This window comes from Periplaneta americana, chromosome 4 (genome assembly GCF_040183065.1).
Source record: "Periplaneta americana isolate PAMFEO1 chromosome 4, P.americana_PAMFEO1_priV1, whole genome shotgun sequence".
Lineage (NCBI taxonomy): Eukaryota > Metazoa > Arthropoda > Insecta > Blattodea > Blattidae > Periplaneta > Periplaneta americana.
In genome coordinates, this window is record NC_091120.1 from 201,867,983 (window position 1) to 201,891,121 (window position 23,139).

A 23,139-nucleotide genomic window follows, 5' to 3' on the forward strand; every position below is an offset into this window, starting at 1 on the left:
ATCAGCACGTAGAGCTGAAGACCCGGGTTCAAATCCCAGTGCCGGAGAGAGTTTTTCTCCATTCCATTACTCTTTCATCATATTATTTTTTTCTTTTTTCTACATCTTATTTAGTTATTTAGTTACATTTCCTTCATGCAAATCCTTCCGTTGCATCTTAATTGAACGTGCGTTTTAAACTTGATTCTTTCAATATTCTTCCCGCATTACATTTGTATGCACATGGAAAATTCAATCGTGTAGATGCAGCTTTAGTGCACTCCAGTACTTGTGTTAATTCGAATTATTATGATGCATTCTGTTTACATTGCCGTAGATGAACTGCTCAAAATGTCCATCTCCCTGAATATATGCCGCAACTAGTATTATCCAAATCCAAACATGTTCCTTAATTCCTGGAACCGTTCTTATTGTCTGAGTGCCTTGCAGAATCCATTGACGGAGAGTTTCTTCATTATTCACAGAACACAAATACATCGAAGACTTTGTGCCTGCATTGAAAGAAGTGCAGTGAGTTGAGATCTGTGATTGTGGAGGCAAGCATGTTCGGATCTCGATGAGCTGCAGCCTGTATTTGCACATAGAGGTATAGGATGGTGGTTCGAGTCTCGCCACCGGCAAGGTAAATGAAGTTTTGTGTTAAAGAAAATGTATGTAACATAGATATAAAATTGGATATTAGAAACAAAGTACAGGGGTGAGGAGAAAGAGGAAAAAAGAATGGAAGAATGAGCGTATACAAAAGTGTGTGTGTGTTGAAGGTAGAGAGAAAATTTTATTCTTTTTCTCCCTCCCCCATACCACATTTTCTGAGATGTTGGGATATATTTTTTTTTCTCGAAAATGGTGCGTTTCTCTTCAATATGATTTGGGATATTTTATTGTCATATGTTGTAATTTCTGCCCTTTCTTTTCTTTTGCTGCTGCTCCTATATGGATGCGTGCCTATCTGGGTACAAATAAATTTGTCAAGCACTATATCAGCCACTGGCTTGTCTCAATGGGACTTGCTTTGCCTGATAATTCGGAGTTGCGCTCGGGCGTGGGTTCGATTCCATCTTGGGCTGAATACTCTGTTAGGTATTTTTTCCGAGGTTTTGCCCAGCCATAATGCTATTGTCAATTAATATATGTTTATTAAAATATCTCAAAGGTTAATCTGTAACATAGTATTTTCGTTAACATTGATGACTTTATAGTAGAACAGTTTCCTTGGTAGGAGGGGGGGGGGGTGAGAAGCAAAACCATACAATCCCGATATAACAAGGATATGGGGGACATTATTTACCTTCTTCCCCCGTTATAGCTTGACACTGGTACAGTATATTGGAATATGATAATTTAATAAAGGTATTTTTGGGGGGAGGGCTTATTTCTTACAGTGTTACATCCAAATCCGCGGTGTTTCGGACCGAATTGTATAGGGCTTGAACAGTAGGTCTATTACAAATTATAATAGGGCATAACTTAAAACAATCCCCCAATTTTTCTCTCTCATACAGAAACACATGTATACTTCAATAACACTACGTAACAGTGCTAACAGTAACTTTTTTATCTGAAGCTTAACTTCCTGAACATACCATATGAAATGTAAATTCTAATTATTTTATTTAATCTCTCGTCCTTAAGTTTACACATTATACTGGGATCACTTTTCTTTTTTTCTGCATTATTTTGCAGTACCGGTATGCTATTCATATTTCCCCAAGAGGTGATGTGAACACCTGCAGACTTGTAACATATTAGTACAGGTTGTTACAAGAGAAACATTGCAATGCTTCCATTCCTCAATGAGGTATAGAAATTCTTAAACATTCAGGAATTTAAAATAAATATTATAGTCCAGACACATGATCTGAATACATTAATTCTCAATTTAAGCACAGAAACTTAATCCTAAAAAAAAAACCAAGAAAAATCTTTTGAATTCAAGATTTTCTAACGTTAATAGATAAAAAAAAAAGTGTTCAGACAAGTTTGGGGGGCAGTGCTCCCCAGCCCCCCCTCCATAACTCCGCCCATGGTTTCCATATTTGCAGTTGATGCAGATCATTATTTATGTGGTTACTATAGAAAAAGGATCTAGAGAAAACTTCCAAACAAAACATAATCAAAATCACACATGTAAGGTCAATTAAACAGTATTCATTGGTTAGGTAAGAAACATATAATATATATATCTTTACAGTTGTATGAACACTTTAAAAATGATGATAATTAAAATTAGTCAAAATCAGACATGTTTCGGAGGCTGCCCCTCCATCCTCAGTGGCATTACCACTTCGATTATTGTGACGTTTTGTTAAGTGATCTAAGTTCTGAATTGTCAATCAAGTTACAGCGAGCTCAGAATATGTGCGTCAGATACGTGTGCAACATCCGACGATATGACCACATATCACCGTCCTTCACAAGTCTTTCGTGGCTCCGATTTAAAGAACGTAGAACTTTACACTCTTTGTCTTTACTCTTTGGAATTCTGCACACCTCAACACCAAATTACCTTTCGTCTCGTTTCTCTTATCTATACTCTAACCACGACGTAAATACCAGATCACTTATGTGGCACGCTAACTATACCTCTTCATAGAACATCTTGTTATTCATCATCTTTTACAGTATCCAACTCGCGTCAATGGAATTCCTTGTCACAAAGTATTAGGGGCTGCAAGACAATAAACACCTTTAAGAACAGCTTAAAAGATAACCTTATTAGCATTTCACTCCAATCATACTGATTTAAACTATCACTGACTACATTGTTACTTCTTTCTTTATACATCATCCTGATTGTGCTATACTTTCAAAATTGTCTCATAATAATCTCTTTCTATTATCTAATATTATTTGAAATATATTAACAACATTCTATGTATTTTAGCTTAATTCTGCTACACAGTTTATTTCAGTGTTTAATTAATAGTTCATAGTATTTTGTTGTTTAATTCGTAAATAACACTTGTATACATATAGCTCTCATCTAAATCAAATTGTTGAATTCTTTGTAAGTTCATGCATATGTATATACTCTTTTTGCTGGTTGAGTGGAAGAGAAGGCCTTACGGCCTTAACTCTGCCAGCTAAAATAAATCATTATTATTACCACGACGCTGGTTCAGGTGTTCGACCGCGATGTAATGTGGCTTAAAGGACCAGCGTCGTGGTAATGTCACTGAGGATGGAGGGGTAGCCTCCGAAAAATGTCTGATTTTTACCAATTTTAATTATCATCATTTTTAAAGTGTTCATACAACTGTAAAGCTATATATATTTTATGTTTCTTATAAAACATAATAAAATTCATTTTCAAAGAACTGTTGTATGCTGGAGTTCAACTTAGCTAAAAACTTCTTTGGCACATATAGACCTACAATTAACTTACTTACTTACTGGCCTTTATGGAACCCGGAGATTCATTGCTGCCCTCACATAAGCCCGCCATCGGTCCCTATCCTGAGCTAGATTAATCCATTCTCTATCATCATATCCCACCCCCTCAAATCCATTTTAATATTATCTTCCCATCTACGTCTCGGCCTCCCCAAAGGTCTTTTTCCCTCCGACCTCCCAACTAACACTTTATATGCATTTCTGGTTTCGCCCATATGTGCTACATGCCCTGCCCATCTCAAACATCTCGATTTAACTACAATTAACTTGAGGCAAAGAAACTGGAATATTTCCTAAAATCTTCTGCACCTAATATCGCCATTGTTTCTTAGAGAAAGTTAATTTTGTCTGCTTGAAATTACCTATTATGATGTGGATCATTTGCATGAAAAATTGAAATTGCATGTCGAGTTCTACAAAAATGTCCTCATGCAAACCAGTGGAAATATAACCAGTGGTGAAGCATCAGGGTAGACAGGGCAAGCTGAGCTTTCCCAAACATTTTCGAAGGAGGAACAAGATCGATTTAGAATTTAGTTTCCGCTTTTCGTTTACATTTTAGCGACGTAGAGCACGGCATAGATCACTATTTCCGAACACCAACTTACCCAAAAATTGTGTCACGTTTCGCTACTATATAACGTGCCTGCATATATGTATGTATTATGGATAGACACCTAGATATTTTCTAAACTAGTTAATATGCGACTTCTGGGAAGTTAAAGCTTGTTTTAAAATAATATAGACTTCCAGTACTGCGACCTTATCTGCCTGTAATCCATGGCTGCCCGCATGGCTTTGAAAGCACATGGTTATCGGAATATTATCACTTTGTTTCCAAAGTTCCTTTCAGTGGTCCACAAGCAATAGGCATATTAAAACACTGCGGTGCTGCATTGTCTAGAGTAGCCGACTGTCACGCAGGTGGCCCGGGTTCGCAGGCGGACAAGGTCGTAGTTGGGGTTCGTCTTGGGGTCAATTTTTCAGACAAGTTGTAAATTCGTACGAGCTTTCTTTAGAAAAACATCTCTGAAACAAAAGTTGTCCGATATGTTGAGGAGAATCAGAAATTCAAGAAAATTTTTGTTATTCCACTAAAAATATCAGAGCTGCCTCCCCATTCGCCATGATTAGTGTTCAATGAAATGTCGCATATTATGCAGTGTGGAAGGCCCCCTCCTCTGAAGAGATTTGGAAAAATAAGCATTTTGTTTTATTAATACATTTAACAGAAACTAGCTTGTAACAGTCCATGTATTGTGAGTCCTCATCACCATGGCATGTTCTCAGATTATGGATAGAAGATACGGCCTCCAGATATGGAGGGTAGCTGCAAATATTGAATAAGCACTCACGGACAGCTGGTGAAGGGGTCCTTTAGCTTGTGGGTTGGGCGAAGAGCTAACAACCCATTATCGTAAAAAAAAAACTTCTTACGGAACTCCAATATAAGCCTCAGAATGGCACTGACCACAGCAAAGGAATAAGGTTATGAGTAGGGCTAGGATTTTGATGAAATTGCATCTTTATTCTAGTAAGCGAGAAACATAGCTGCTTTAGTATTAAATATGTTATGTGATAAACTAAGTGTTTTAAGATATATTTGTTAGGGCATTTTTTTGCATTTTTTGCCTGTTTCAACTCATGAGCATTTTTTGTTTTATTCGGTCTTTTTTAGGCATTTTAATTTAATTTTGGCCATAAATCTCCATTATTAATGTAAAATAATGTTTATTTCCTTTGATATTTTCTCTACATATTTTGTCCATTAATACCCATTATTTTGTATGATATTTTAATCGTTTTTCTACACAAATATTGCCATTTTAACGTAGTACACTCCATGTAATGGATCAGTCCAACCACCCCTTCAATATAGACTCCTCTATTCCTGCTAATTCCGGATAAGAGTGGCCTTGTGGTGGACTACATGGAAAGTACATCGGTTTAAATAATTAATTAAAGTGTACTACTGAGAAAAAATTATGTAAAATTAAATAAACTTAAATGTTGGTACTAGAATTTAATTTAATTACTAGTCTAAATATTAAGTAGTAGGAAATCTCTTTTCCTACTAAGCCAATTTTAGAATATAAGATAAATTTTTAGGGAATTTTTGAAAGATTTTTAGGTCATAAATTCATTGTTTTTAAGACATTTTTTCATGATTTATAGATCATCAAAATCCTAGCCCTACAATCAGCAATAGGAGATTACTTGTAATGTGGAGAAGAAAATAATCACCAATTAGAAATAGGATTTTTTAGTCATAAAACAATAAAATCAGCAGTAAAGGCGGGGGAAATGCATACTATTATTCGGTCGAGAACGTTTTATCATTTAGCCTGGTTTAAAATATAATGGAAATTAAAATTTATAAAACAGTTATACTACCCGTTGGTCTGTGTGGTTGTGAAACTTGGACTCTCACTCTGAGAGTGGAACAGAGATTAAGGTTGTTCTATAGTAAGGTGCTTAGGAAAATATTCCGGGCTAAAAGGGATGAAGTTATAGGAGAATAAAGAAAGTTATACACCGCAGAGCTAATGGGCAAGAAATAATATTCTTTACTTAAATGCACGGCCTTCTTGATGCTGTATAAAGTTCCCGAATACTTGGATATTTGCTTTTTGTTAGTTGCAGGGCATTCGGCATTTCACAGATAGTGGCACGTATGTATAATAATAGCTTTATATTATTATGTGATGATAATGTCGGCCATTTTTGGTTGTGTGGGCCGTAGATGCTTATTATAGAAAACTTGTTTTTTCTCATTCTTTTAGGTCGGTAGTAGGGACCCGAAGGTTTACATTGCAGCCTGAGGCTAAATGTGCTTAGCTGTCCTATTCTGTGAATATTTGTAGCCGAACGGTCGCGCTCTTATACGAATACAGCACGGCGCACCGTGATTTTAACCCGGGCTATGGTATGGATGATGGTTTATATGAAATAATGATGGCAAAATGAGCCCCGAAGTCAAACGCTGAGTCATGGTACCCAACAATTTTGCTTCAGTTGGTTGAGGAAGACCCCGGAAAGAAAACCCCATCTGGGTAACTTGTTCCAACCAAGATTTGTACCTGGGCAAGGTCGTTTCACATCAGACTCCACAGCGATGGACTCTTTATGTAACACGATAACCGATTAGGTAAGGTTTGTTTGTGTGTACTGTACGTGTATTTTGCACAGCGGAGTTGGTCATGTCACACTAGGTTATGTTGGTAAGACTAAAGAAACAGTTGAAAGTGTATAATCTGAGTACGAAGGGAAGTAGCCTGCCTATTCACTTGTTTAGCCCATTCCTCCAAGCGCGGTAGATTCCCATTAAATACGTGTAATGCAATTTTTGGTTTTCTGGGAGAAACTAGCTCACAGGTAGTTCTGGTAAGGATGTCTTTCCAATATTTGAAATTCGAAGTCATTGAAGCAATCAAATTGATTGTGATGGCGAACCTGCTAGCAGTCTCCAGAAATGACTTTCTACATTTCTTGAAGCAGTGCATTAGCTATTGGAGTGAGTGTGAATTCAGAAGGGGTCTACTTCGAAGAGGATTAGGGTCTGAACTCGAAAAGCACGTTAGTCTCTTTCTCGTGCCTTATGCTATATGTTTATCCCACTGCACAGACCGTCACGTGGTGAAGACTGTTTTGCTGCATAACGATCATGTCTTGGCACGAAATGGATAATTCTTTAGAAAAGTGCCGTTTTTCCATTCGGAGATGGTAGTGTAATATTCCGAGTGTATTTTGAGTGTTGAATCCGGTGATGTGCTGAAAAGAAATAACTGGAACTGGTCCGGGGGACAACAGTAAATAATTTGTTTGATTATTCGTGCTCTGCATGGGGATGTAGCTGAAACTAATCATGGTGCATAACAATAAATAATTATTCAATTCTTTTCAGAGGGAGCTATACCTGAAAGCCTGATTTGCACAGTTTCCTTTATTGAATAGTTTCAAGGGAGCTATATCTGAAGGCCTGATTTGCACAGTTTCTTTTATTGAATAATTTCAATGGCGCTATATCTGAAAGCCTGATTTGCACAGTTTCTTTTACTGAATAATTTCAAGGGAGCTATATCTGAAGGCCTGATTTGCACAGTTTCTTTTATTGAATAATTTCAATGGCGCTATATCTGAAAGCCTGATTTGCACAGTTTCTTTTATTGAATAATTTCAATGGCGCTATATCTGAAGGCCTGATTTGCACAGTTTCTTTTATTGAATAATTTCAATGGCGCTATATCTGAAGGCCTGATTTGCACAGTTTCTTTTATTGAATAATTTCAATGGCGCTATATCTGAAGGCCTGATTTGCACAGTTTCTTTTACTGAATAATTTCAAGGGAGCTATATCTGAAGGCCTGATTTGCACAGTTTCTTTTATTGAATAATTTCAATGGCGCTATATCTGAAAGCCTGATTTGCACAGTTTCTTTTATTGAATAATTTCAATGGCGCTATATCTGAAGGCCTGATTTGCACAGTTTCTTTTATTGAATAATTTCAATGGCGCTATATCTGAAGGCCTGATTTGCACAGTTTCTTTTATTGAATAATTTCAAGGGAGCTATACCTGAAAGCCTGATTTGCACAGTTTCTTTTACTGAATAATTTCAAGGGAGCTATATCTGAAGGCCTGATTTGCACAGTTTCTTTTATTGAATAATTTCAATGGCGCTATATCTGAAAGCCTGATTTGCACAGTTTCTTTTATTGAATAATTTCAAGGGAGCTATATCTGAAGGCCTGATTTGCACAGTTTCTTTTATTGAATAATTTCAATGGCGCTATATCTGAAGGCCTGATTTGCACAGTTTCTTTTATTGAATAATTTCAATGGCGCTATATCTGAAAGCCTGATTTGCACAGTTTCTTTTACTGAATAATTTCAAGGGAGCTATATCTGAAGGCCTGATTTGCACAGTTTCTTTTATTGAATAATTTCAATGGCGCTATATCTGAAAGCCTGATTTGCACAGTTTCTTTTATTGAATAATTTCAAGGGAGCTATATCTGAAAGCCTAATTTGCACAGTTTCTTTTATTGAATAATTTCAAGGGAGCTATACCTGAAAGCCTGATTTGCACAGTTTCTTTTATTGAATAATTTCAAGGGAGCTATATCTGAAAGCCTGATTTGCACAGTTTCTTTTATTGAATAATTTCAAGGGAGCTATATCTGAAAGCCTGATTTGCACAGTTTCTTTTATTGAATAATTTCAAGGGAGCTATATCTGAAAGCCTGATTTGCACAGTTTCTTTTATTGAATAATTTCAAGGGAGCTATATCTGAAAGCCTGATTTGCACAGTTTCTTTTATTGAATAATTTCAAGGGAGCTATATCTGAAAGCCTGATTTGCACAGTTTCTTTTATTGAATAATTTCAATGGCGCTATATCTGAAAGCCTGATTTGCACAGTTTCTTTTATTGAATAATTTCAATGGCGCTATATCTGAAGGCCTGATTTGCACAGTTTCTTTTATTGAATAATTTCAATGGCGCTATATCTGAAGGCCTGATTTGCACAGTTTCTTTTATTGAATAATTTCAAGGGAGCTATACCTGAAAGCCTGATTTGCACAGTTTCTTTTACTGAATAATTTCAAGGGAGCTATATCTGAAGGCCTGATTTGCACAGTTTCTTTTATTGAATAATTTCAATGGCGCTATATCTGAAAGCCTGATTTGCACAGTTTCTTTTATTGAATAATTTCAAGGGAGCTATATCTGAAGGCCTGATTTGCACAGTTTCTTTTATTGAATAATTTCAATGGCGCTATATCTGAAGGCCTGATTTGCACAGTTTCTTTTATTGAATAATTTCAATGGCGCTATATCTGAAAGCCTGATTTGCACAGTTTCTTTTACTGAATAATTTCAAGGGAGCTATATCTGAAAGCCTGATTTGCACAGTTTCTTTTATTGAATAATTTCAAGGGAGCTATATCTGAAAGCCTGATTTGCACAGTTTCTTTTATTGAATAATTTCAAGGGAGCTATATCTGAAAGCCTGATTTGCACAGTTTCTTTTATTGAATAATTTCAAGGGAGCTATATCTGAAAGCCTGATTTGCACAGTTTCTTTTATTGAATAATTTCAAGGGAGCTATATCTGAAAGCCTGATTTGCACAGTTTCTTTTATTGAATAATTTCAAGGGAGCTATATCTGAAAGCCTGATTTGCACAGTTTCTTTTATTGAATAATTTCAAGGGAGTTGTACCTGAAACCCAGATTTGCATAACTTCTTTAATTGAATAATTTCAAGGGCGCTATACCTGAGAGCCAGATTTGGATAATTTGTTTGATTGTTCATGTGCTACAGAGGAATGTCGCTGAAACTGATGAGGAAGCATAGCAATAAATAACTCTTTGCTGTTATGTAAATCAGATGGCATGCTGCTAATAAACATCAGTTTGTGATTCTGTTCTTCAGATACGATGGATTGGATCAAGAAGGAATCTGATATAGACCCACTGGCTGGATCAAGTGATAACACAGATTTTGAAGAGAAACCTTCAATACAGGTTCGAAGACAGGTATCATTTCTATTCTCTATTATGTACTGCAACACTTGTGTGTGGCAAATGTGATCTCTTCACCTGAAAATACTTAGCGTCTTGAAACATAAATGCTAGGATATACCTTTTGAAATCATATTTCAACTTCACATAGCACGCTTTAAAACTCAAATCAACGTCTAGCGAACTCTAGCATTGTGTTGGTAACATTTCCAGGAAGGGAATTCATCCAATCTGGATGTGGTTCGAATAAAAGAGGAGAGCCTGGACCCCAACTGTGAGACCACATCAGAGCCTTCTTTGTCAGCTACATTTCCTGTGGTGAAGTGTGAAGCTGAGGTAAGTGTATTCTTTTGATCATGTTATGCTCTTGTTCTATTAGTCACATTCAGTAAATGTGGAACATCCTCCACAGGGTTTAAATGATGACATGATAGCCTTTTTGATATTTTCTGTTAGAAGTTCTTTCTGTTTAGGTAATCATACCACATCAACTGTGATATAACGTCTAAGTTGGAAAAGAAAAATATTTGTAGTAGCCAACTCAAATGATGGTGTCCTACATTATTTACTTTCGCGAATGTTGCTAGGAGAATATATCTCATAAATTCAGAGGCCGGAACTTTGGCAGAATGTCTTTTTAAATGTGTTAAATCTATCTTCATTTTGAAAGTAAATCTGTACGAATTATACCTTTGTGATTGAAACATCACAGTTTTATGTTGCCCTTTTCTGCCTTTTTCAATATAAATGCCTAATTCACAAACTAAATGTTTTTTTTTTTTGCCTTTAGTTGATTATTTATCTATTATTTATTAATTCATTATTAAAATTGCCTACAGGTATATTTTAATTTATTTCTATAACTGCTACAATGAAAGTGACTTCACCGAATGTATATTATTGTCTTTCAGTCAGTTCATATTCTCTTTGCAACAATGAGTGCTGCCGTGCAGAAATGTATAACAGTAAGCGTTTTAATTATTGCTTGTGTTTATTTGACAAGGCAACAATGAGTGCGGGTCTAACGTTATTTTTAACGGTTATTTTTCTTTCAGTTTTCATTGCCACGTTGTTGTAGCTTGCTAAACATTTCATATCGCAACATATCAGAACAACCAAACACAAAAATGCATTTTCCAAGGCTACTGGGAAGAAGATTTCCTTGCTTCCAACAGTAATTGCAACATCGAGTCGAAAATCTCAATTTGCATTCGACTTATGTAAAGCTTTTCTTGCTGCCAAAATCCCTTTATTGAAAATGCAAGGTTGTGAGTATAGTGCAAGGTTTTTGTAATTGCCTTTTATTTTGTATTTTAGCTATTTATAATGCCTTTTTGCCTGCTTAGTTTAGGTATTTATCATGCCTATGTTAATTATTCATAATGCCTGAACTTCCGTTCTCTGCTCATAATCCAAAAACTCTAGCAAATGGCTTTTGTAGTGAATATTATACTGTTGTTGTTTAGTCAACTGTCCGAAGACAAGTCTGAACCTCACAAGTGATCCCAACAAGGCATCACTTATGAGGCAACTATGTCAGGAAATAATGAGGTAGGGTGGTCAGTTCCTTCCCCCCTCCATTGGATACATGTTCGACATATAATGTAAAGCCACAAAGGGAAAAACACTAGAGGGGAGGGATTCGATCTGATGCTGTTGATTGAATTTCGGCATAGCTCAATGGTTAGAGAGCTTGGTACGTAGAACGAAGGATGGGTTCGATCCCCGGCACTGGAGCGAGTTTTTCACCTCTAATAACAATTAAATAAAACAGTTTTCATATTCGCTCATGTGATCTCTAAAATAATGAGCTTTATTCAGTGGAATGAGAATAATAGTTTTATGTTTGACAATGAAATTTGGAAGTGCTACTAAAACACTTATGTTAGTCATCCAGAAGAAACATTCTCGTACACGATTCCGCAAATTGGATTTTAGTAAAAATTTGTCGTTAATCGAATTCATTGATATAAAATAGCAAATGATGTTAGCTGAAATGACGACAGTCTAAGACAAAACACATTCTGATGTTCCAGCTCTAATTCCTGCGACCAAAGTACCATTACATTTCCAGTCACTTAGCATCCGCCGAGTTAGCTCTGAGACAGCACATCTGCTTCCAGACTAGCCGGCCTGGGTTCTATTCCCAGCGGGGTCAGAAATTTTCATGTAAAATTTCTACCTCAGGACTAGGAGAGAGAGTGGTGCACAACTTCTAATCACTAGATTGTGCACCAATATGCACCAAATCACAAATCTCTCCACAGCGCATATGCCACTATTAATAGTGATTCGTCCGGTGGATGGGGACGTTAAGCATGGCAGCCCCCTTGGTGCTATTCGATAGGAGTAGGCTATGTGCTGGCACTGGGTTTCCCCTTCTCCCTTCCTCACCCATTCCTTACACTACACTTACCGTATTTACTCGCGTAATTCACGCCATCGCATATTTCACGCACCCAAATTATTTACTATATAATTTAATAAATTAATTTCCTCGTATATTTCACGCATTTAATATTCGTGAAATACTGTAACAAGTACATGCTGAAACTTGAAGTAATGAGGTGTGTTATGTTGAGGAGCCCTGAATGTACGGTATCTTAAATGCCGTAACGAGAGAGTACATAGCGGTATTTGGGACCAGACAGCTACCTGTTACAGGCGCACCCTTCTCGTCTATGAAAGTCCTTTAAAAATACCGGTATAGGGTATTGACCTCCCCCTACCATTTGAATGGGTGTGGTTTGAAAGCTTTGTGTTGGATCGCATCAGTTGAGTTTGAGACTCAAAAAGGGAGACCTGTCAAAAGCCGTCTGTTAAAAGTTTTAACAATGAAGGTAAATCCCGATATTCGAGTCATACTGCGTCCTTCAAATTAAAAGTTATTGCGTATGCAGAAACACATGGCAACAGAGCAGCTGGACGTGAATTCACAGTTCCAGAATTTAATATTCGCTACTGGAGGAAACAAAAACAAGCTCTTCAAGAAACAAATGCATCAAGGAAAGCATTTCGTGGGCCAAAAAGTGGAAAATTCCCTGATCTTGAAGACAAGTTACTAGGATATGTAAGGGAACTGCGTAGTTTTGTGATTTTTACCCTTAAAAATACCAGCTTGTGAAATTCCTCGCTTAATTCACCCACCCTTAATTTATAGATCGAAATTGCGGGAAAAAAGTGCATGAAATATTCGAGTAAATACGGTATACATACACTCACCCTAGTACACGCCATAACTTTTCTCAAAGATACTACACATGTACAGCATGGCTCAGTGTACAAATTGAAAATGGATCACAGTCCTGCCATCTATCCGCAATATACGGAACTCGAATCACGCAAGTGCAGATGGTAGGCATCAGATACACTTCTATTCACATTCGGGCAGGTTGAATAGATCCGATATATTGCTCAGCTGCTTTGCGGTCTGAGCCTCATGTAGTTGCTGGCATTTCCTTTAATGAAAGTGTGATGCTCTTCCCAATTGCTGTCAGCTGTGAGTGAGGTTTCATCAAAGTAGTAGAACTGCGTTCTGCAGTCATGAGAGAGATTTCATTAGAGAGTACAATAGTGTTGAGCAATAGTGAGATATTCAGTGTCGTTGTATATTCATCTTGAAGATGTATTCATATATCAAGTGTAGAAAGTTGTGTGGCAGAACAAGACAGTATTTAGAAGTAAATTTCCCTCGAAAAAAAATATTAAAATTGGTGGATAAATTTAATAAAGCAAATTCTCTGCTTGACCGGAAAAGAAAACGAAAACGTCATGGGCTACCATGAAATTTACATATAAATGCTTGTCTTGTTCTGCCACACAATATTCTGCACTTGATGTACAGTATGTCTTCGAGATGAATTTACGAGAACGCAGAGAATATTTCGCCATTGCACAACACTACTATACTCTCTAATGAAATATCACTCACGATTGACTGCAGGCAGGAAAATGCTGCGAATCCATGAAATGAGCTATGCCCAGTCTGTATTATCAGATAGCGTGGGGGGAAAAAATAAAAGTGGAATAGAAGAAGAAATAAAGGATATAGCAGAGATATTTGATACGTTTAAAAAAATGTGGAGGTCATCAAAAAGTGCAAATAAAGGGAAACAGGAAAAGATCGAGAAGTATAGGGGAGAGAGAAAGTGTATAAGCAGACGTGTAGAATAAAATATAAGGAGGCTATTTATAGGATGTGAGAATAGTGACAATGGATTAAGTGTAAGCAGAATAGTGAGAAAGTGAAAGTGAGCGCAAATAGGAATGAGAGAAAATAGTGAGAAAGGGTTAAGAGAAGTGAACAACTGACAGCATAAAATTAGTACTAACATTTGAACGTTGGAACAGTAAATGAATACAAGAGAAAGATAGGAGAAAAGGTCAAAGAACAAATAGGACAAATAATTAAATGTATGGGTGCTGAGCAATATGATAATTTATAGAGATAATTTGAAATTGATAGTTTAGGGAATAGTAGTTAGAGGATAAAGGGGGTGTGAAAGTAATATAGAATATTAGATATATTAGGATTAAGGAACAAATAGAGAATAGCAAATCAAATGTAGGAGAAATACTGAAGGGGAGTTTCGACCAAATAACAAAAAAGATACATAGTGCAATTGGGAGTATTGGTGTAGACGTGTACTGCAAATAATGTGTTATTGTAATAATATGTTAATGGTGGCACCGGATACAGAAATGTGAGGTCCACCATTACATGTAAAGAAGTGCTGTGACGAAATATATCATATCATATATATTGTATTATCAGATGCATCACGCTCTGTTTCTACAATATTGAAAAGCCCATTCCATAATTTGACACGAAGTATTGGTCGAGTTCGGCTATCAATTATCTTGCATCTAAATGACTGTCAGTCTCCTTTTCCTGGTCCGTAATAATTGTTGTGTCAGAACTCTCTGTAATGTGGATTCTTTATCGCCTTCCTCAGGAGGGCTCACGTCATGTGATAATGGTGAAGCCGGAGCTGTGCCTGGAAGAAAATACTGAGGACGATGGAGCTGACAGGTGAGTGTGGTATGCGATTTTACTCTGTCTTTCAACATCTAAAAAAATTGTATTTCACAGATGTAATACTTCAATGTTATTGTAAATCGTTTCGTAGATTTTCAGTAACCAAATTCCACAAATTTACCGTCTTGTTGGTCAGTGTCATTATAAACTGTAATCAGAATTATAAACAATCTTGTCACATTTGCAAGAGTGTCAGTCGTATTTCGTTATAAAGTGACCTTTCTAGTTCACATGTGTTGAATTTCTGGGCTGACATCCTCATACAGTACGTGTCAAAACAAACAGTACAGAAAATGGATACTGTACTACGCTTTGATGTAACTAGTAATCTATAAACTGCAAGTAAATTCCTTTAATAATCTGGAACATACAAATATACTTGTAAAACAAAATTCCATGTTCACTGACGCCCTTTCTTATGTATATTTATTTATTTATTATTTTGCTAATAATTGTAACAAAATATAATACAGGGTGTCCGGGACAAAATTTACCAATAAGAAAGTTTAATAACTCACCAAATAATTGATGGATGAAAATGCTGTTTGCGGGAATTGACAAAGGGACTTCCAAAGTTTCGAATGACTACTAATAAACTTCTGTGTGTGCACCTCTTGTAGCACGACAGATGTCCAGGCGATATTCAAGTTCTTGCCATGTGTTTCGTAACATCTCTGGAGTGACAGTTGCACAAGCAGCGACAATTCTCCGACGCAGATCCTCCAAATCTGCCACTACAGTCTTGTACACAGTGTCTTTTATGTATCCCCAAAAAAAGAAGTCCAGTGGGGTTAGGTCTGGGGATCTGGGAGGCCATGCTGTAGGTCCACCTCGACCAATCCATCGCTGAGGAAAGCATTCATTCAAGTGATCTGTAACATGTAATGCGTAATGAGGCGGAGCTCCGTCTTGTTGGAAAACATATCCCTGTGGAATTTGAGAGATGGCGTAATTTTGCAGCATATCAAGATACACATTTCCATTGATAGTGTTTTCCACAAAAAAGAACGGTCCAATCACAGTTTCATGTGTAAGTCCGCACCAAACATTAATCTTAGGGCTGTCTCTTTCCAATTCCCTCACTACATGCGGATTTTCTAATCCCCAGATGCGACAATTATGCCTGTTGACGATCCCACAGACGTGGAAGGTGGACTCATCACTAAACACGACCTTCTGCAGATATCCATTTTCAATATCAATTTTCAACAGCATGTCGCTAGCGAAATCATATCGTGCAGGCAAGTCGTTTGGTTTCAACTTTTGAACCAATTGAATCTTGTATGCATGCAGACGTAACCTCTTTGTGCAGAACATCGTGGATAGTTGACTTTGGAATTGCAAGTTCCCTGTTGGCACGGCGAACAGACTTACACGGGCTCTGTTGGAATTCTGTCGACTTGCGCTTCTGTCACTTTCTTCCCGCGTGGTGTTTTCTCTCAAGAAGCTTTCTGTGCCAAGTTGTTATTGCGTGCCTACCTGGTGGTTGCTTCTCAGGCCACTGTTGTCTAAATCTTCTCTCCACTATCTTCGGATACTTGAATTCGGCAAGCCAATAGCAGGATTGAACTTTTTGTTGCACTGTGAACGCCATTTTAATTACAGCTATGTCAACAACAATGACCAAATGTTGCCAACATCACATATAAAACTTAAAATGTCCCTCTTTCATTTGCCGCAAATTTCATTTTCCTATCTCCATTATTCCGCGAGTTATTAAACTTTCTTATTGGTAAATTTTGTCCCGGACACAGTTTATATACATAAAAACTCTAGCTCACCCCTGAAAGAGGAGAACTCGTGTACAGGGTCGGATTCCTGAATTGAAATTAATAATTATACAATACAATTTGTCTTATGTCTACTATGCAATTATAGTATATAAATATAAATTTACAATTTTTCAGTTTTTATAAAATCCATACATAACTTTTTAAATTTAATACTAGAACTATTACAATTGACAAGATTATGATATTTAAATATAAATTTGTTATATATTCTTGGGCCTAAATTACTACTATGATTAAATACTGTAACAGTGTTGCATTTTGGTTCAAACAATTTTAAGGAATTTATACCTTTTGTTTCATAACTATGAGAATACAATTCAAAATTATTTCGATTTTTATGCATGAATTTTATTAATACAGTATAATAAATTTGTCTTACGTTAAGTACATTAAAGTCTAAAAACAAATTTTGAGATGGAAAATCAATAGGTTTATGAAGACATATTTTAATTATTTTCTTCTGTAATAAATAAAGTGAATTGAAATTGGATTTAATTGAGCTATCCCATCCTGTAATTTCATACATAATTACCGATTGAAATAAAGTTAAATATATTGTGTGTAATAAACTTATTGACAAGTAATTCCTCAATAAAACAAAATAATATACTATTTTACGTAATTTATTACAAAGATTATTAATATGTTGGTTCCATTTTAAATGATTATCGAAAATTATGCCTAAATACTTAACTTCAGAGGACTCTTTAATAATCGGACATTTACACTGTATAAGACAACAATCACTAATACTTAATATTTATGTAGGAGGTTTGTTACATTTTTCAGATAATGAGAATGGAATAATTATGGTTTTATTTTCGTTGATAGAAAGATAATTTATGTCAAACCATTTTTTTTTTTATTAAATTAAGTCCATTATTTGAATTATTATATGCATCATACCGGGTTTTTCCACCAAGAAGTAAAACTGTGTCATCTGCATAAGAATAGTGAACACCATTGTATTGTTGTAAGTCAATTTTTAAAAAGTCATTAATATATATTAAAAATAGAATATGGCCTATAAAACACATGTTCAAATTATTTTTCATTATTTTCCTCTACAACATTCATAATGGTCACTTAGTTTCTTAAAAATGTTTACAAGTAGAGGTTGCTGCAGTTGATGAAAGAAAGTCACAATGTTTTATTATTACGAAGCTCTGATATTGCAAAAATGATCCTTGTTTTGATTCTAGCGTTGCAGATGCTGTTAACATCACACAGGCTTCAAATTCCTGCATAGCAGTGCTTGATGACCAGAGAACTACTGGCAAGAACACAGACATCTGCTCAGAGAAAATCCTCAATGGAAACGTTATTGATTTCCAAGCTCACACAGTTGAAAATTCATTCAAACGCAACGTCTGTAAATGTCTGGTGGAACAGCCTAGTCCCAAAAGCCGTGGGAATGTAGTGACTCTCGAGAGTCAACTGAAATGTGATATGCATTTATCACAGTCGGTGAATCAGAATCACTTAGAGACTGCAACAGGAAAGAAACAATTGATATGTAATGTGTGTTATTTACCTTTTACCCACCCGACCTCTCTTAGGAGGCATATGTTCACACACACCGGGGAAAAACCTTTCAAATGTGATAATTGCGATATGGCTTTTTCAGAATCTGGTAAACTTGTTAAACATATTCGCAAGCACACAGGGGAAAAACCATACCAGTGTACTTTGTGTAGCAAACTATTCACACAATCAAATTCCTTAAAAAGACATTTACGAGCACACTCGGGCGAAAAACCATTCAAGTGTGATGTCTGTGGTAGATGTTTCACAGAGGCACGGAATTTAAAAGTCCATAAGAGACAACACTCCGGGGAGAAGCCGTACACGTGTGACATTTGTGGAAGACGTTTCGCAGTGTCTGGTAATCTGAGAATTCATATTAGACTTCATACCGGCGAGAAGCCATACAACTGTGATGTGTGCGGTAAGAATTTCTCTTTATCGACATCTTTGAAGAGACATTCACGAATACACAAAGGGGAAAAGCCATTCCAATGCAACGTGTGTGGTGTGAGATTTACGCAATCTGCGTCTATTAAGAGACATATACGCAATCACACAGGCGAGAAGCCTTTCTCGTGTCTCGTTTGTGATCGGAGCTTTTCAGATCCCACACATCTCAAGAGGCACGTGCGTATTCACACTGGCGAAAAATCATAGATATTCTGTTTCTTTAGTGAGATTAACTTCTTGCACTGTGTGTGCATTTACACAACACAGTGCAGTTTTATCTGTATATGTGTGAAATACTTGAATTCTACTGAGCTCAAAGATTTGGTACATCTCCGCAGAAGAAAGTACTTTCTGATGTATTTGTAGTATATAAAAACTAAACATCCATATCCTCCAGGAACGAATGTGTAACACAAAGAATTTTACTTGGTTATTTAGCGTCGATGGAATTGGTGATAGCGAGATGAGACCGAGGATTCTTCATAGATTACCCGATATTTGTCTTACAGTTGAAGTAAACCTCTGAAAAACCCAACCAGATAATCAGGCCAAGCGGGAATCGAACCCACGCTCGAGCGCAATTCCGGATTAGGAGGCAAACGCGCTACCGCCTGAGCTATGCTGCTGGCTGGACACGAAAATTGTATAAACACATTTTTAAAAGCATATCAAATGGCTTTTCTTTTCATGTCCTACAGTCTGCAATACTGAAAACAGTATAGATGTATTTAAAAATAGATTTGAGATTCTAAGCAAGTGAACAGTTCCAGAGGCACTCTAAAAAAATTGAAAAAAGAAACAAGTAAATGAAATGATTGGTAAGTAATATGTAACCTTTTACTGATGTATTAATCTTCTAGTGATCGGTGAGGATGAATTCATATGTAGTATGTAAGATGTACTAGATAAGAGATAAGTAAACCTTATCTCAAACATTTTTATGTAGAAGGTAAAACTAAGTATTTTAAGTGACATTTTAAACTACGTTGTTTAAATGCCTTCTTTCACATTTAAATAAGGCAAATTTGTGGATTGTACATGACCGTGTATTATTACAAATAACTGAATGATACTGTAACTTTTATACAAAACAATAATGTAATTTTATTGTTTTAACAATAATCACTTTCTATAATTGAATGTAAACACTACCGTCAACAGTGGGATTTCCACTCCACACAGCAACACAGTATTCGTTATTGCACTCCATAGACGACAATGACAATTTACTTGGATTATTGAGAATAACAATGTACTCCTAATCTTAACTAATGTTCACAAAGCACTATTTACAACTCAGAACTGTCAGTTCTCAGTTCACAGTTTGTTTGCCTTGGCTAGTTCTTCTAGCTCAGTCACTCGAGTTCGCAGTATCTCGAACCCCAGACCTTCAGAGACAGTCCACTGAACTTCGAACTCAGGTCCCACAACTGCGGTCCACTGCAGTCAAACTCAGGACTTCCAGGGACAGTCCACTGGCCAGGACGCTCCCACAGTTACGGACACACTCAAGTCGAACTCCGGTCTCGAAGCTGGCTTCACTGCTACACAAGACTGACTGCCTTGCTGTCCGAAACTAGCAACGACTGCTACTTCAACTGCTCAGCTCACTTGCGTCTCCTCTTTATAACCCAACCATAATTTCCAGAAAGTACGATTTCGCGATCAATCTGCAGATGCCCAGAAGATGGCGCCTCTCGACTTCTCTGGATTTCTTCCTTCAGTCGCAGGCGCATTACTTAACCCTCTCTGCCGCGGAACAGCGTGTCGCCTCCTCGCGCCCCCCCTCTCCTCTGCCGGACGCGCACGAAGTTCCCTGAAGTGCCGAGATTATTCGGCCTGTCGTCACAATACCTTCCTAGCATCTGTTACATTCAGGTCAGTTTAGCTGAATGATTGTGTTTCATTTATCCTGGCATCTAACTTAGTGATTTGAAAGTTCTGTATATATCATGTATATTATTTACAAAAACTTAATGTCAACAAGGACCACTTAATAAAGGTGCCAGGTTACGATACAATATACACAACGTAGAACCACAGCATGAATTTAGTGTGCCCATTCTTAGCTCTTGTCATAAATTGCAAACTGGATTAATTATGAAATCTGTGGTGGGACATAGCATGAAGGACCAAGATCGACCAGCCATCTTCTGGCCTCAGCAGAGGTGAACGATCATGTGTGATGAGCATGATTATCCCCAACCATTATATATAGTCTTTGAAACCGGATTTCACTACTGATCATAGCATCGTAGCTTCACAAACTTAATGATGCTGGATGTACATTTGTCCCATACATCTCGAAATTTCTATGTGAAAATTCCCAATGAAGACTTGAACCCGTATGCGAGTTCTATGCAAGATACTTTAGACTGCGATGCTGTGATGCAGGACATTAATAATATGTTCGCTAACTTAACTATTCTCAATAATTTGATTGACTGAAAAATCTTATTTCCCGAGTTTTACTTTCCACAGTGAATTGAAATGGAAGATAAATTTTTAACTATATTAGTCAGAAAACCAAGCGATGAATATCGCAAATGTAGCCCAATCAAATCAGCAACACTACCTTTGAAGTTCTGAGAGTACACTGGATTATAAATTCAGTGGTAAATAGAACTATCCTTTAACAATACTTAATTTGCATTTAATAATGCAACATAACAATATTGTGAGCCGTGTATGCTGGCTCAGTCAGCGAGGTCGACCCACGTTCATCAACCCCATCTTTTCCAACCAGCCTTCCTACCATATCCTTACGTCATAACAGCATAAATGTATGGGGAGGGGAAAATAGTCTCCTTGGACAGCTAAATTGTCAGTCACACTCACTCGGAAGTTCGCTATTAAGGAAGATAGATATTCTGAACCGACTACTGAGTTATTATTTGGAATGTTCCAGATTTGGAACAGAAATACGGAGTACTGTAGCTTGAGATTCGTCTAGCGCTACTGTATAGACAATTTGTATGAGAAATTGATAAGAACACTCCTCTCGATTACCTATTTGATAATAAAAGGGTTGTAATACTGTACAGACATATACACAGTTTTTTTTTTTAATTATAAGCCAATAGTTGATATTGAATTTGTATGTGGCACATTTGAATACAGTTTTAGAAAAGTTCTCTGCATATCGGCCATTACACTTTTTTTGTCATTCATATTTATTTTCTTAATATTGTTCAATCATTTACTACTGTTACCGGTACCTTATTGTATATATTATAATGATACTTATTGTATTTTTCATTTAATCATGTTTTATTACATATTAATATTCAACCTAGCTTTATTTCTGCTCGTTTCCACTGCGCCATGTTGGTCAAATCCATAATCACCCTTTACATCTGACTCAGTAGATGTACCCAATATGCTGTGTGAGGCATTTCACATTTAAGATTTTTAGAGAGTGGTTTTATATGTGTATGCTGTGAACATCTCAATTGCCACATAAGACTTTCTCCTTACAAAATCGAGATAGTTGTGCAGTGAACCTCTTTGGACAACTTGATTTTGAAATCCCTAATGAAAGTATTTAGTGAAAACTGATTAAATGTTTCAATGAACGAAATTCTGAATATTGTGTGCAAAATCCCAACTTGTTACTTGGATTATTGATTCATTAACTGACGACAAAATAATATAAAAATTTAAGAACATCTTCTCATATTTAATTTTAATATATGCAGTGCTTTTCAGTGGAGGCAGAGGAAAGTTTTTTTATGCCTAGTATGAAAACAAGACAGTTTTATTTTAATGAAAGAGTAGAGAAAGACAAATTGGAAATGATCCTATTCAGACTACGCAGCAACCATAAACATGACATAAAACTGGGTAATCTAGTATGCACCATACCATGATTTTTCGCTTCATGAATCAGATGAATGATAACTGGAGACCCTCTCGGAATTCAGATACTGTATACCTATATTATTTTAATGTGATGAAAGTTCATTGAAACATATCCTAAGTATTATTTTAGTTGAATGAAAACTGTACTATCAGTTCTGGAATTTCTCAGTCTGATTTATCCCAATTTTACGAAATTTTCTGTCACGTCAGATCTGCTTGTGAGTAAATTTAATTTTAATATTCTTTCTGCTATAGCAGAGTTTCTAAATGACGAAAATACCATACAAATTTAAGTTTATTGATACAATATGTAATAGTAACAAATGTTCAATTTGATAATACATAACAGTATGAGAAAAATTATGATAATACGACTATATAATGTGGTCTTCAGTTCATAGTGGTTGTTTAATATTGCAATACAATCTATCAAAGCAAAAAGGATTACATCTAAACAAATTTGCTTTGTTCGAAGCTGGGTACCTGGTTCTAATGAAGTGCACTGGAAGCAATTTGAAACATGGGGGCATGAGATAGTTACTCTGCCTG

The 23,139-nt window shown here is 36.4% G+C and overlaps 1 protein-coding gene across 1 annotated transcript; it reads left to right on the forward strand.

Moving 5' to 3' along the window:
* Positions 1–539: 539 nt before the first annotated feature.
* LOC138698618 (gastrula zinc finger protein XlCGF57.1-like) lies at positions 540–21,896 on the forward strand. The gene is made up of 5 exons (XM_069824678.1): positions 540–622; positions 9,833–9,936; positions 10,135–10,257; positions 14,877–14,953; positions 17,955–21,896. The coding sequence occupies exons 2-5, from the start codon at positions 9,838–9,840 to the stop codon at positions 18,934–18,936; spliced, it is 1,281 nt and encodes a 426-aa protein (XP_069680779.1). The 5' UTR covers positions 540–622; positions 9,833–9,837; the 3' UTR covers positions 18,937–21,896.
* The last annotated feature ends 1,243 nt before the right edge of the window (positions 21,897–23,139 follow it).